The 16,200-nt window shown below is 36.7% G+C and overlaps 1 protein-coding gene across 1 annotated transcript in view; it reads right to left on the bottom strand.

The window, feature by feature from the left end:
• RYR2 (ryanodine receptor 2) overlaps window positions 1-16,200 on the bottom strand; it is a 740,642-nt gene that overhangs the window by 81,929 nt on the left and 642,513 nt on the right. Inside the window, 3 exon segments of the mRNA XM_036828245.1 lie at window positions 4,946-4,969; window positions 6,230-6,283; window positions 15,172-15,223. Of these exon segments, the coding sequence (XP_036684140.1) occupies window positions 4,946-4,969; window positions 6,230-6,283; window positions 15,172-15,223 (130 nt within the window).

Here is a 16,200-nt window from a genome sequence, read left to right on the forward strand (position 1 = left end):
TAAGATCATACAGCCATATGGTGGAGCTGGGATTCAAACACAGGTGGTCTATTCGAGTGTCTCTGCTCTTAATGATTCTGCTGTATCCCATTTCCTGTAAATAATGTGGCCAAGCATAAGCTTCAACTGGGATTATTTTTTTTAATTTTTATTTTATATTGGAGTATAGTTGATTAACAATGTTGTGTTAGTTTCAGGTGTACAGCAAAGTGATTCAGTTATACACATACATGTATCTATTCTTTTACAAATTCTTTTCCCATTTAGGTTATTACAGATTATTGAGCAGAGCTCCCTGTGCTATACAGTACGTCCTTGTTGGTTATCTATTTTAAATATAGCAGTGTGTATATGTCAATCTCAACTGGGATTATTTTTAAAAACAATAGCACATGAAGTCAAATTATTGTGCATGTCAAAAATGCACAATTATATGTTTAAATATGTGTTGTCTACATACTCACATTCTATTTAGGTCTGCACATTCATATGCATAAATTACCATACACAATATAGAGGACTGTGCTTTTTGGGAACTTTCCTTGTATCAGGACCAGTACTCCAGGCCACACTGAACCCCCATCTCTCCAAGTCTTAGCGACTTGCCTTGCTTCTGAAGTACAGTGGCCCTAGAAGTGGCTTGCACCATTACTGTGCTTATGAAAGCTGGCTCTTATCACCACTACCATTGTCTAAGGAAACCACATGCTGATGGAGATGGAGAGACTGCAGTGCCTGGACACTCGGCAGGCTGGACCCAAGCTGGCTCTGGCTTCCCCAGCGGTCACCCCTGCAGGAAGTATGAAGAAATTAACACCCTGTGACCAATAAGATAGGAGGTGGGACGAAACCAGCAGATAAAGTGCTCCTTGTTCCTATAGCCTCTCCAGGGGCATCCGACACAATCTAGCAACTAGCTGTATGGCTGGTTAGTTGTGGTTAGCTGGTCAGCTCAAGAATGCATTACTGTGTTCTCTCTGCTTCCCTGTATCAGTTCTCGTTTTCCCTCACTCTTACTCCCCTGAGATTGTAACACCTCCAACCCCAGTAAAGTGTTAGCAAATAACCTCTTTGCTCTGTTTTCTAGGGAACATGCTCTAAGACAGGAGGGTATTACTGCAGATCAACAATTTCAGTACATAAAAATGCAGTTGGCAGATTGCAGCAATAAGCATGAGTATTGGAGAACACTGACCATGAAAATTCCTTCCCCCCCTCCCCTCTGTGATTCAACAGTATGACAAGCAACTCAACACTCTAGGGTCCATATTTTGACACCATAGAGCTTCCACAGTAGAAACTAAAGAAGTGTAAATTTTCTTGATAAAAGAGAGAATTGTTTCAATGTCTTATATCCATAGCTTTATCTTCAATTTTTTAATATTTAATGGTTCTCTTTGGTAAGATTCAGGAAGCCCTGCTAATCTAAATTGCTGTGTTCCTATGAACACAAGTAAATAAGCCCATTCAAAGATCAAATTATATAGCTACTGGAGAGGGAACATCTTATATAGCCAATTCATTCTTGTAGAATTACCAAAAAATTGAATTCTATTCAAATTTAGATCATTGGAGGGGCCAGACAAAAGTGATTTTATCACTGTGTAGAGCTATATAACATCAATCCTTAAGACATTTTAGACCTAAGTGGATTCTTTCACACCTAATGGTACATACTTTGGAATATGAGCTGGGTATTAGCCTGAGTACTTAGTGAGTATGATGTCATTTTAGTTATGCCTGAGGCCCATCTGGGAGACAATATAGGTTAGTCTCCTAAGTTTTTATGACAGAATATCAACTCTGTCACAGGCATATTTGGCATTTAAGACACAAGAAGTTCTCTTTAATCAATAGGACAGAATGATAGCACCTCAGGGGCTCACCAGAGAACTCATCTGTGAATTAGAAACTGGGCATTTGCCAAAGGATGATGCAACTTGCTTAATACTTGAGAAAGATGGTCTAGAAGGCGAGTTAATGGTCCATTCCTCTAGATTTACTTAAGCTTCACTGTCATTAATTTAGGTTTTTCCATAAGTAATAAATCTACATTAAAGTACTTAATTCAATGAAAGCATTTGTGTGGAATATTATCATCGAACGTTGCACCCTCAGATTTGAAAGAATGGCAGTAGGAGAAGCAACCATCAGAAGCATGTTGCTGTATGTTTTGCAAAATCATCATTTTAAAATGTGGTCTACTGTGGTACCGAAGTTCGTTCTTGTTCTACGTGAGAAAAACCCATCGTGCTCAGAGAAGTCATTCGACTTGAAATATTACTCTTTGTTATTATTATTATTTGTTTTGGCTTATGAAAAGTTCAAAGCCGAATAAAGCAATCCACTGTAGTAATTAACATTTTGGGTAATTGCTAAAACGTTTCTTCCCTTTCAATTAATATTGGCCTCTTTATAATATTTAACTGTCCTTTTTCATAGTTTTAACATTGAAGTAGTCTCAAGTCTAAAAAGGATTATACATAATTACTAACTAAATATGCAATTAAATTTTCAAATAAGTAGTTGAAGGTAAATATACATATAAATAGATGAATCTGGGAATTAAATTATCAACTTAAGTCAGGCAAGTTTTAACAGGATCATATCAGTAAAACATACATGTGATGGAAGAAGAAAAGAGCTGGTAAATACTAGGCATTTTAGCCTCCACTCCCTGTTTTCCGTGTTTTTTGAGCTTTATTTATGTTACTCCTCATGGAAATTTTCTTTATAATGCTACCTTTTTATATCTACTTCTTTCTTCTTCTCAATATTCTTATAGATAATTTAAGTGGAAAGTACAGCAAATATTAATAATCAGCCAGTTATAGGGATAAAATTCAATTAGCACACTATGTTATTCCCAAATTTATTTAACATAATTTGTTTTAAGAATTATTGAAACTGCCAAGCAACCTTTCAAATTCATTATAACTTAGATGAAAAATTCCGCTATTTAGACTATACTAAATAATGTTAAACAACCAGACATCTCAATGTAAAAAGTCTGGTCCATTACTAAATTTATAAAGAGAAAGCAATAATCCAGTTGTCTAGTCAAATTTTTCAGTGGTGTTGCTGTCATCACAGGGCCAACCTCAGACAAAACCCTCTTTGCAGGTGATTGGTTCTCTGTCAGCTCTAAAAACACGGCCTCGTTCTTCAGCTTGGGAAGAGTTCATATTGTTTACTCACAGAGTGTGTATTTTGCAAATAGACTGTTCCACAGATTAGGCATAAATGATGAGTCATAGTATAGAAATCACACGGAGTATCAGTCAAACATTGGTTAAGAAGTGAAAGTCCCAAATCTCACCTACTGTGTTATGCGTGTGAGTATGTGGCACCGCTGGCAACTCTAAAATCCTGTCTCATTCTGGGACAGTCACACCTGGTGGTCTCTACCTCCTTTTTTGGGGGATTAATTACCAGGCTTCACCATTATGTGAACTTCTCTCCCACCATCCTAAATCCAAGGCACGTAGCCCATTCTCCCAGGCGGGGCGCCATACGTCTCCTGATTTCTTGTTCTCAGTATGACCTGAAACCTACACTGTACAGGCTAAGATTCCACTATTAGTTACTCCCGGACTTCTTTTCTGAATAGGGAACCTTTGTAATGTCACCAAATGTGATCCTATTTACCAAATTTTATTTGCTTTTAGATCTCCCTGAAACTGCACTCCTCTTTCAAAGTAAAATGGTTTTCTTAACAAGCAATACTTTCTCATCCTGGCCTTCCTTACCTGCCCCCATTCCATCTAAATCAATACTCTTGGGCATGAATTTCAGTGCTATCGTGAAACAAATCTTGGTGGATGTTAGAAGTCCCTTTATGTTTTCAACCCTCAACAAGTCACAGGAATTCTATCTGAGATCATTAGTGATAAAACTATAAAAATCCAGCAAATTAGGATCACGTCCATTATACCTACTGATTTAAACCCATAATCTATAATTAAGTGTTATGCCTATTATATGCCATTAAATTATATCCATCTGATTAGAGCTAAACCTGATAACATCTGCATGAACTCAAAGTTTAAAATATGAGAACAATATAGTCCTCCAAATAGTGAGTTAAAAACATATAATTTGTTCCTTCTAAGTAGATTCTTTATGACATTCTAAATTCATCTTAACAGAAAATATTTCACTTTTTAAAATAGAAGGCAAAAAAGAACACTTTACACTTACAAACAGAAAAGTTTTCTCTCTTTTCTTTAACTAAAGTCATTATAGGTATTTTTTTCCTGGGATGTTTATGATCGATTTTCCGACTAAATAGTCTCATGAAAATAAAATGTAAGCTTAACAGGGTTCATATGAAAGGAGAATTTTTGTGATTTTAGACCAAAATGTTTTCTCTTAGCAAATTTTTCAGGTACTTAGCTCTTCAGAAGATTCAGAGACAGAAAGAGTCATCTAGTTCTTCCCTATAAGGAAATGCTAAATTTACACTGAAATCATGGAATATCCTCTCCAATTACCAGCTGAAGGTATTACTAGCACAATGGAAAAGAAGATTATTTCCAATCCCACCAGCAATGCCATATATCACATCTCTTTTCTAGTAATAAGACTGGTATAAAAACCCTCAAGAGGGATGAGGCATGAAATATTGCACTGAAAAGTCACCAGCTAGAATTTCATCACCGAAAGGGTGGACTCTTTCATCTCAGCAGAGTCCACAGCTCAAAGTCAACACAGAGGATAAAATTTCAAATTATGAGGCATTTAAATTGCAAGAAGAATAAAACCTGTGTCAAGGAAGGGCTACTGAAGAGACAGACTGCATTGGAGCTACAAACTTGGTAGAAAGATTGCAAGACTTTTTTTTTTTTTTTACAAAAGAATCCAAGATGTTGGGTCTAACAAAGGTAAATGTCACAAGAAACTGAAACTCAGACCCAGACAAATACACACATATATATAGTTTTACCTTGCTGCGCTGGGATCCTGTGACCTTAAGGAAGGACGAGGACAAGAAGCAAAATAGCAATAAACAATTGCTCGGAAGACAACCGACAGACCATAAACGGTGTGCACTTCAGAAAAATAGTATTATCTGCTGCTCACAGCTCATTCTACTTTAGCTCGGTTTCTTATCAATGAAGATGGATTTGAGACTAGAAATACACATACATTAGAAAAGATTATAGTGTCATCCAGGAAATTAATCTTAAGGCATTTCTCTCAGCCAGCAATAGTCATGGGTCATTCTCAAATTAAGTTTGGGGATTTTTTTTACACAATGACTTCAATGCAATGCTGCAGAGATGCTCACATCCCATTGTTCCTGAAAGGGGCACTTACTCAGTATCTACTCCTCACCTACACTTTTTTTGTGCGTCCACTTTAATTAAAGACTTACAGCTGGCTACTAATATATTTCCAGACTTCTAGCTCAAAGCAGACATGTCAATTCATAGCAGCAAAAAAAAAAAAAAAGGTCTAATCCATTTCCTTCCATTTAATTTCTTTTGGAAAATTGCAAAAAAAAAAAAAAAAAAAGAACCAATAAATAAGGAGAGGGTAGTTAGCAACAGCTGGTCTTTCTTATAAGAAGCAAAAGTACAGCCTAAGCAAAGGGGGAAAATAATATTTACTTTCCCTTTGGCTAATGAATATTGAGCAGTATTTCGAATTATACGGAAATGTAAAATCTGAGGTTTGAGGAAATAATCATAAAATAGAACACAGCCCTAGGAATATATGCAATCCTGCCTCATGCAAGCAAACTGCATTGTGTGCCACCATCTACATATGTACAGGGAATGAGTGACCTAATTGGGCAGAAGTCAAAAAAGGCTAAATCTTTAAGACTTCTTCGATTCAGAAAACAAACATCAAACCAAGGGTTTAATTAGAAACTTGATGTCATGTTGCTCTTCCATAAATATTTTTCTGCCACGTCTGTTGGAAATTTCAGATCACATCATTGACTGAGATGAGAACAATTTAAAGCAACCTCATCTCTGAGGGCTCTCAGGAACACTCATTCTGAACATATGGGTTTTATTGGATTCTTTAACTAGTCTATGTTCCTTGGTCTTAACTTCAGCAAATGTTAGGACTCAGATTTGTCCATCCAGCTTCTGACATGCAGTTCCTCGACACAATAAGCTGCAATAAGCCATGAAGCAAGAAACATAAATGTCAGTTAGAAGCTATGAAACAATGTTTCAACGTAGACAAAAAACAACTATAGAAAGATTCATCTTACTTCAAAACTCTTCACTTCCTCTTCCCCATCATCGTCTTCCTCGTCATGACAACTCTGATATATGTAAAAAAAAATTTTGAAAAGGTCAACAGGATAAGAATATGTTGAGGCAGAAAACATAAAAGAATTTAGCACAGAACACTGAATCATTTGTGTTAGTTTATCATCAATATTGTTTAAATATATACATTATATATAATAAGCTTAGATGACATGATCAATGCATCTGTGGCCTAAAAGAAAACTATACTGTGCATATACAAAATTAAAATACTAAATTACCAATTTTATATATATCATGGAGATATTTATGAGGTCTGTATCATACTACACATACTACTTAATTCATGCATTTTCCTTGTTCAAATCAAGTTACAAGCCTTAAACACAAGGATCATTGTTTTCTCCTTTTTTATGCTTCCATTACAATGTGTTAATACAGATACATTTAACAACTATGAATTCAAAATTAAAAGAAAGCAGCGTCCATTACTTAAAATGAATCTTGTCATCTTTTTTTTGTTGTTGTTAAGTTCATTTTTTACTGTATTTGGTCTAAAGGAGGAAAGTAAAATTCCAACTGCTACCAAGATTATTCTTTCACAGAAAAATGATAAAACAGACAATTTCATTATTTTGAGTTATTTTCCCAGAAATGGTAAAGGAGCTGTGCATGTATTCTTATCTAATTCCCACAGCTGAAAATTTTGCTTGCTAAGGAAGCAGAGCTGTTTGGTGGTTAGGAACATGGCCTGAGGATACAGAGTGCCTGGTTCAAATCCTGATGCTGCCATTTATGAGCTGTTTAGTCTAGGGCAAGTTCCTTTACCTCTCTGGGTCTCCGCTTCCTCATATTTAAAATGGAAATAATAAAAAAAGTAACCAGGTTCCTGAGAGGATCACATGAATTAATATATGGAAATTGTTTGCCACTTAGGAACAAGTACCTGAAAAACAATAAGCTTTCAATAAATCTCAATTGCTATTATTATCATGGTTTGGTACTAGGAGTATCGTGTTGACCAAAGGAAGCAGGTCGTCAGCCAATACCTGTGCTAGGAAGAACCTAAAGCTCTTCCAAGTTAGATTACTGCAACCCTTCTAAGGATTTTTTTATGGTTGGTAAACACTCAGTGTATCCATGAAGCTCATGGAAGAAGTGGTTAAATATAACTTACAAATCAGAAAAATACTTTTAACTCAATGATTCACAATACTTTGAGTACAGACGTGAAGGAGAAATGGGAGCCAGGGTACAAAATGTGATCCTTCCACCAGACTCAATGATAAATGCTAAAAGGTTTGTTACATTCTTTCATTCATTCAACAAACATGTAATGAGCATCGCCCTTTCCATTTCATGAGAATGTGGACATGGTTTGCAAAGGAGAAAATAAGGGGACACAGACCTGTGACAATTTCACTACATGGAAAAGTTGCTGAATAGTATGTTTCACCACAAAATCCAAGATGTTAATTATTCATTCAGAGTGCAGGAACTTTTTGCCTATATGCTAATGTCACCTTGACTCCCGTGTCAACAGTTAATCAGGATTTTGAAAATAAATACGCATGAGAAGTTTAGCAAAACATATCTGGAAGGCAAATCTGTAACCCTCCATAAATATTGTACGTATAATGTTGAATGCAGAGGAATTTTGGCTGAGCTGCTCCTTTACCTACATAATGCTTCCTTCACATGCATTATAAATGAGGAGTGAAACATAGGGATTTTATCAAGTAACAAGCATGATCACTATCTAATCAAATTAGAATACTAATACAAAATGTCTCTTAAGAATATAAAGTTACACATTTTCTGAAACACATCATCTCCTATATAAATTTCATTACCTTCAGAAATACTGGGGAGGAACAAGGTTTGAGTTGAAGAATACATTTAGAAAAGTTGGTATTTTGAGTTATAATGATATGCTTTTAAGCTATAAAATTCATATGATGTTTGCTTTTATGTAAAGGAATTTAGAGCTCTAGCTGACAGATATAGATATATATATATACACACATTTTTTTGGCCGCGTGGCATGTGGAATCTTAGTTCCCTGACCACGGATCAAACCCGTGCCCCCTGCAGTGGAAGTGCAGAGTCTTAACCACTGGACTGCCAGGGAAGTCTCTGACAGATATTTTTTACAAATAATTATTTTGAAACAAAATACCTTAAACTGTTTTTAAAAAATTTCCTAAGAAAATTTAGTGAGATTCTCTTCTAATAAAGTTAAAATTTTGATTTTAAAAAAACCTATTAAACCTGAATCTATTTGGAGACCTATCTGACAAAATTCAATAAACCCATAAACCACTTTAAACTTGTCCTGATTGCCATGGGGCATGCTGGGACCACAAGAAAACTATAAGCGGATGTCTAGCACTTTTTTTTTTTTAACATCTTTATTGGAGTATAATTGCTTTACAATGGTGTATTAGTTTCTGCTTTATAACAAAGTGAATCAGTTATACATATACATATGTTCCCATATCTCTTCCCTCTTGCGTCTCCCTCCCTCCCACCCTCCCTATCCCACCCCTCTAGGTGGTCACAAACCACCGAGCTGATCTCCCTGTGCTATGCGGCTGCTTCCCACTAGCTATCTATTTTACGTTTGGTAGTGTAGCACTTTTTAATGTACTGAACAGAAACAGAGGGATTTACAGGCATAGGACACAACGTTTTTCAATAGCAAACTGCATCCACGCAATATGTATGATCATGCTAAGTAAACAGTAGGTTCTATTAGATGGTCCTGCAACACAGGACTTAACTTTCTGGATCAAAATGATCAATTCTAGGCAAGGAAGAGTGATATCGTACTCCAGGAAGGAAAAAAGTGAATAAACCCCATTCATAAAGGGGCAAAAGCATGAAATAGAGAATTTAGAAGAAAGAAATTAGAGAAGACCAAAACAGAGGATACTTCAGACATTCAGATATCTGGATCAAAACTCAAAACTGGCAATGAGAATTCATAAAGCAGTAAATGAGGCACTTCACCTCGCCACTATCCACTGGAAATTTCATTCTGCAAAACAAGTGTATGGCATACATTCTTCAGTTGCCTTTCTGACTGCATCACTCCTCAGAAGACAGAGGAAGCAAAAAGAAACTTTCAGGATGGATTTAAAACTAAGTTTTGGGTGAGACAGAAAAGAGAAATCTCATAAGAAAGTGATCCTGGCATTTTATAATTTTAACCAGCAAAGAACGAAACACTAGGTATAACTTAATGTGTACCTTTCAATAAGTTATAGGAGAAAGAAGAGGAAACGTTTTCCTTAGCCAGAAACTCAAAAGAGTGAAAACATTATTGAGTGTTTAATTTATGACAGTATCATTCTAGATACTTCCATATGGTTATCTTATTTAAATTGGTAAAACCATTCCCTTAGAACAGAACAGCTTCAGACAGTCCAGAAGGGATGATGAGTAATACAGAGATATTCTGAGAATCAAGCATGAGTGACCACGATGAGGACAAAAGGAAGGGGCAACAGCAAACCAACGTGGATGCACTGGAAATTCTCTAAGATGTTCAAAAGAGGAGATATATATGATGTAAGGAAGGGGTTGGAAAGATAGCAGGAAAAAAATGAACCTAAGGTTTAAAATAAAATGTGGCTCGAAAAATACGAAGATGTAAAATGATTTTTTAACATACAGCCAAACACAAAGCAAGGAGAACAAGGAACAGAAAGTACATGATTTACAGCAGAAACTGTAATAATAATAATAGAGAGAAAAGGCAGCACTACTCATCAGCCGTTTGCTTCAGACTTAACCGCCAAAGAGAAGTGATTTTTAAATATGAAAGTTACCTAGGCAAGAGAAATGAACATTAAGACCCCAATGAAATGCTATATTACACCCACCTGGTTGACAAAAGTTAATAAAACATAAAATATCAAATACTGGAGAAGATGTGGATCATCAGAATCTCTCTTAAACATTGCAGGGAGGAATGTAATTTAATGCAATGACTTTGGAAAACAGTTTGGCATCTTCTCCTTAAGTTGAACATTCATATATCCTATGACCCTTGACTTCTGGACATGACTAAGAATAGGCATTTCAAGCCCTTTTTTCACATCAGCAAAAACATAGATTCAACACAAAAGGCTACCAACAAAATAGTAAATGGATAAGCTATGGTGTAGTTGCACAATGGAATATAATAATCAAATCAAATGATCTCCAGCACACACAAAAGTATAGATGAATCTTAGAAAACAATAATAAGTAAAACAAGTAAGTACCAGAAGATTACATATAGCATACTGCCCTTTTAAAAGTTAAAACAACTAAAATCTCAAAAATATGTAATTATATATGTAACACACATGTATATATGTAAAATATGTATTAATAAATTCATATAACTAATGAACACTATATAAAAGGAAAGCAAGGTTATCCTGAACATGGGCTACAGGAGGATGATTTCCTTGTGTGGGGAGGCAGGGTATGGGTTAATGGAGAGGACTGTATGATTACAGGTAGGGTTATTATCAAGATCTTAGCTTTTCTTGTGAGTGGTGAGTTTATGAGCAGTTACTACATTATTAGAAACTACTAAGTAACTACTTTGAATAAAAGGAGCCAATAATGTAATGGACCAATCATGAGGGTGTATCATGAATCCAGAGTTCTGATTAACCCAATTCTGGGCTCCTATGGTTAAAAAAACAATGAAAACTGAAAACAAAAACCAACTAATATGTAAATGTTGCCTTCAAAAAGTCCTGCAAATGGAGAAGGAAGACATAAGTCTCTTGAACAGAGTTCAAGTGTCAAGATTCAAGGCAAAAATAATCATATGTGAATGTAAAATGACCACTGGTAAACTCTGAGAAACCATGAAGGCCAAGAGAAAGTTTTAGACTCCTGGGATGCTGACTGTCAAAGTGAAGAAAGGCAGCCTCCAAAAACTACTTACTAAAAAGTTTGGTATCAATCATCAAAACTAGCAACTTAGATAAACACAGGGAAAGCACACTTACGGGTTTGTGGTTAACATAAATGGAAAGAAATATTTAACACTGGATGAGAGAAATGAACTTTAAAAGTATTTTGGCCTTGGGACTTCCCTGGTGGCGCAGTGGTTAAGGATCCACCTGCCAGTTCAGGGGACATGGGTTTGATCCCTGGTCCGGGAAGATCCCACATGCCGTGGAGCAACTAAGCCCATGCGCCACAACTACTGAGCCCGCGCTCTAGAGCCCGGGAGCCACAACAAACGAGGCCGTGTGCCACAATTACTGAAGCCCACGCGCCTAGAGCACGAGCTCCACAACAAGAGAAGCCACCACAATGAGAAGCCCGCGTACCGCAACGAAGAGTAGCCCCCACTCGCCACAACTAGAGAGAAAGCCTGTGCACAGCAACGAAGACCCAACAAAGCCAAAAAAAAATTAAATAAATTAATTAATTTATTTATTAAAAAAAAATTTTTGGCCTTGGATAATAGTCTAACTCTAATTAGAGAAATGATGACTTACACTTAACTAAAGAGTATATCAACTGCCAAAATACAGGTATGTGAGGTAAACCTCAAAAGAAATTCATAAATGACATGGAATTTAGGTGAATGTGCAAGCTCTACATGTGACAAAAATGTAACCTGGCTGCCAAAAAACCAGTGAATTCTTACAATTTATTGTAAATATATAGAATTCCAAGGCAGAATAAGCGAGGATAAAGTCCCAACGTGCACTACACAGCTGAACTCACAGCCAGCACACTGTGTTCAAGTAATTTCTGGGGGGGCTCATCTTGATAAATGATTGAGAGAAGAATGAACTGAGTAATGAAAGCTTAGCATTCCTGGCATACATTAAACAATAAAAGGAACAAGGTTATTTAATTATGAAGGGAAAATCGTGAGAAAAAGCATCATCAAATATGTGATCACTTATCAAAAGAGATTAAACTTCAGGATACAACCAGGACAAATGCAGAGGCTGATTCTGCTCCAGTCACAAGGAAGAACTTGAACCATAAGGAATCTCCTACTCTCAAAACAGGAGCTTCTCCCTTTTGAGCCCACTTGCTCACTGCTTCTTCAACTGCGAGGACAACAGTCCACGGACTCCTTTACAATCTCCTTACTTATCAGCTCCTTCTTTCCTCACTTCCTTATTTATCCTAGTTAGAATCCAAGATCCAATGCCTCAGCCACTGTCATAGCGATATACAAAACCCCTGTGATCCCCTGTCCTTCGACAACAGTCTGGCAAAAATCCTTACCCTTGACAAATCTAACCTCCTGCCTTCTCTGAATCTGCATGTGGTTCTGGGAACTGCTAGAGGAAAGCCACACAACCAGAAGACTGGTACTGTCCAAATTCATAAAAAACGACATCAATCAGGCTTTCCACACTGCCTGGGAATTCTATTTTAGTTTCCAGTCAATACTCAGTCCCAATTTTCTCAGAAGGAAATATCCTTCCTCTTTAATCTTTTAACCTAGTATTTTTTTAATATTTATTTTATTGAAGTATAGTTGATTTACAATGTTGTGTTACTTTCTGGTGTACAGCAAAGTGAATCAGGTATACATACATATAATAGTTTGCATCTTCTAATCCCAACCTCCAAATCCATCCCCTCCCACCCCCTTGGCAACCACAAGTCTGTTGTCTATGTTTGTTTTGTAGATAAGTTGGTATTTCTCTCTTTCTGACTTACTTCACTTAGTATGATAATTTCTAGGTCCATCCATGTTGCTACAAATGGCCTTATTTCATTCTTTTTTATGGCTGAGGAGTTTTCCATTGCATATATATAGAATTCATATTCTTTAACCATTTATCTGTCGATGGACATTTAGGTTGTTTTCATGTTTTTTAAACTGTGGATTTCAACCCATTAACTGGACATGAAATCTATTTAGTGAATCATGATCTCAAACAACTTTTTTATTTAAATAGAATAGAAAATATCAGACTGCACTGCTCATAGTACAAGTATAATTTCATGATGATTTTCTTTCAAGGTATCTGTTTTTATTTCTATAAATACACTTGGTAAATGTATTTCTGACCGTGGGTTACGGTTTAAAAGAAAGCTGGAAAGCCACGACTTTTCTCTTATGCTCTGTAACCTGTCCTGCTGCCCTGCTCCCACCTACTCAAAGCCTCACTCCACAAATTATTCCCTTGTCTATTCTTTTGGGTCCTTCCCACCAGAACAGAAGCATGTCCAAATCTATTTTGAAAAAGTAAAAAAAAAAAAAAAAAAGAGGCAAACAGGTAAAAATAATCCCCCTTCAACCTCACAATTCTATATAGATATTTATCACCCTCTACCTTTCTCCTCCTTCTCCGCCTTCTCTGTAAAGAGATGTCTATGCCGCATCTACTCACACATGAATCTCTACTCACTTCCCCACAATACACACTTGGACCACCAGCGCTCCATCTCACAATTCTCTGCAACTGTTCTCTCCATGGTCACATGATGTCCATGTAATAAATCCTGGAGAATTTTCAATCCTTACCTTGTTCAATCCCTCAGCAGAATAAGATTTTGTTGACCACACACTCCAACAGTTACTATATATGCTCACACTTAAGATTCTCTCCTATTTTTTTTTTTTTGGGGGGCGGGGGAGCTCCTTTTTTTCTAACCATCTCTTAAGCATCCGTGTCTTTAGAGGCTTGGTCCTAGCCTCCTGTTCTTCTCATGCTTCCTTCTCTGCCTGGGCAAGATCATCTACTACTATGGCTTCACTTACCTTCTAATGCTGACAATTCCCAAAACTGTAATTTTATTTTATTTTAAAAATTTTTTAAATAAATTTATTTATTTTATTTATTTTATTTTTGGCCGCGTTGGGTCTTTGTTGCTGTGTGCAGGCTTTCTCTACTTGCGGCGAGCGGGGGCTACTCTTCGTTGCGGTGTGCGGGCTTCTCATTGTGGTGGCTTCTCTTTCTGTGGAGCTCGGGCTCTAGGCAGGCGGGCTTCAGTAGTTGTGGCACGCGGGCTCAGTAGTTGTGGCTCGCAGGGCTAGAGTGCAGGCTCAGTAGTGGTGGTGCACGGGCTTAGTTGCTCCACGGCATGTGGGATCTTCCTGGACCAGGGATCGAACCCATGTCCCCTGCACTGGCAGGCGGATTCTTAGCCACTGTGCCACCAGGGAAATCCCCCCAAAGCTGTAAATTTAAGCCTTCTGTGAGATATGGAATGTCAGACGTGGCTATCTTATTGCATGTTGGACATCTCCACTTAGCTGTCTCACAGGTATTTTTAACTAACATGTCCAAAATTTAATTTGCCATCTTTCCTCTTCACTCTAGGCCTGCAATGATTCTGGTGCTCCCCACCTTAGAATATGGTTCTGCCATCTACCCAGCTGCCCAAGTCAGAAGCCTCAGAGAAACCTGACTCCTCTTCCCCTCATTCATTCTCAGGTTATGAGATTAAACGAAATAAGCACCCAGTAAATACTAGCTATTACTATTTTTGCATGGTCAGTTCATCATTCAACAGTCAAGGACTTCCTTGAAACTCAGACTAATGCTATATAAACTACTCCCACTACTCCTAATTGTTTCTCTACCATTAAACTTGTCAGAGTTTTTTTGTAATCATTTGTTCAAATTTTGTCTCCTCCATCAGATGATAAACTCCAAGAAGGCAGGGTGTGTGTGTTACTTTCTGATTCACCACATTATCTCCAATATGATGTCGAGTGAATATTTGTTGAATGAATGAATGTTTGGAAAATTAGTGAGCTCTCCATAAATAAAATGTTAAAGGAAGAAACAATGATTACCTGTCAACAACGTTAGAACAGATATTCAGGCAACAAGTGGAAAGTTGCGATTAATGCCCTGTAGTTTTCTAAAATTTAATGATATTTTATTTTAATCTAGAAACACACAGATTCTTATATTTTGCCATTAACATCAAGACATTTATTTACCTTTGCCATAATATCTGCATAAGCCATATATAAAAAATCTTCCTCCAGTTTGCTATGAAAAACAAGAAAAAAATCAGTTTTTAAGTAGAAGGTTAGTTACATGCAAAATCACCATCACTGTATAAAATAACTTTTATTTTTCAACAAGTATGTCTTTTTAAAAAGAAACAAACACAAAACTTAGGCAAAGCAATTATTCAGAAATATTGTAGAATCAGAGAGCAAAGATCTTAGACTTCCTAAACAGTGGCTCCATCTTACCTTACGGAAGAGACCTTCAAGTCTCACAAAATAAATGATCTATTGATTTACACACAAATGTAATAACATTAATATTCTCTTAAAACTACAAAAGTTGAACCAAGCAAATTTACATGATGTCAGGGCTTTTGACAGCAGAAGTGATATTTGACATTTGTTGGAAAGACTCACCCAATGATTATGCTACTACGTAGTTTAAAAATATGATGGTCATAATGAATCTTAAAAATTAAGATAGGTTAAAATCTGTTTACTATCCTCTTTTGAAAAATTATGGAAACCACTAATTCATTGAAGAAAGGCTTCCATCAAAAAATACCTGACGAAAAAAAAAAAAAAAATACCTGACGTTTTGCAAAGTTATTTTAGCAGTTTTAAACTTATAGCCATCAGAAAAATCCACTTATGAGAAATACCTCATTACCTGACAATGCCAGACAGGGAGCTGCCCTATGCTTAGGGATGAGATGATTTTGTTAGTTAGGAAATAATAAGAGAAAGAGAGAGAAATCGTGAGAGAAGGATGGATCACGTTAGCTAAGAGGGAGAAATGTACATTATTACGACATGCAGAGAGGTCAGATGAACTCTTTAAGACTCATGTGGATATGGACTGATAATTAAATTCTCTGCAGAGGATGAGGGAGGCCTGGGACAAAGTAGGCTTTCTCTCCCATGGCAGGGAAGCAGGTAAAGGTTTTAGAACCTCCACCATGGCTCATCTACAGAATCAGCCTATGCGGTGCCCCTGTAATGAGCAGATACTGA

Source organism: Balaenoptera musculus, chromosome 16, assembly GCF_009873245.2.
Source record: "Balaenoptera musculus isolate JJ_BM4_2016_0621 chromosome 16, mBalMus1.pri.v3, whole genome shotgun sequence".
NCBI classification, from domain to species: domain Eukaryota; kingdom Metazoa; phylum Chordata; class Mammalia; order Artiodactyla; family Balaenopteridae; genus Balaenoptera; species Balaenoptera musculus.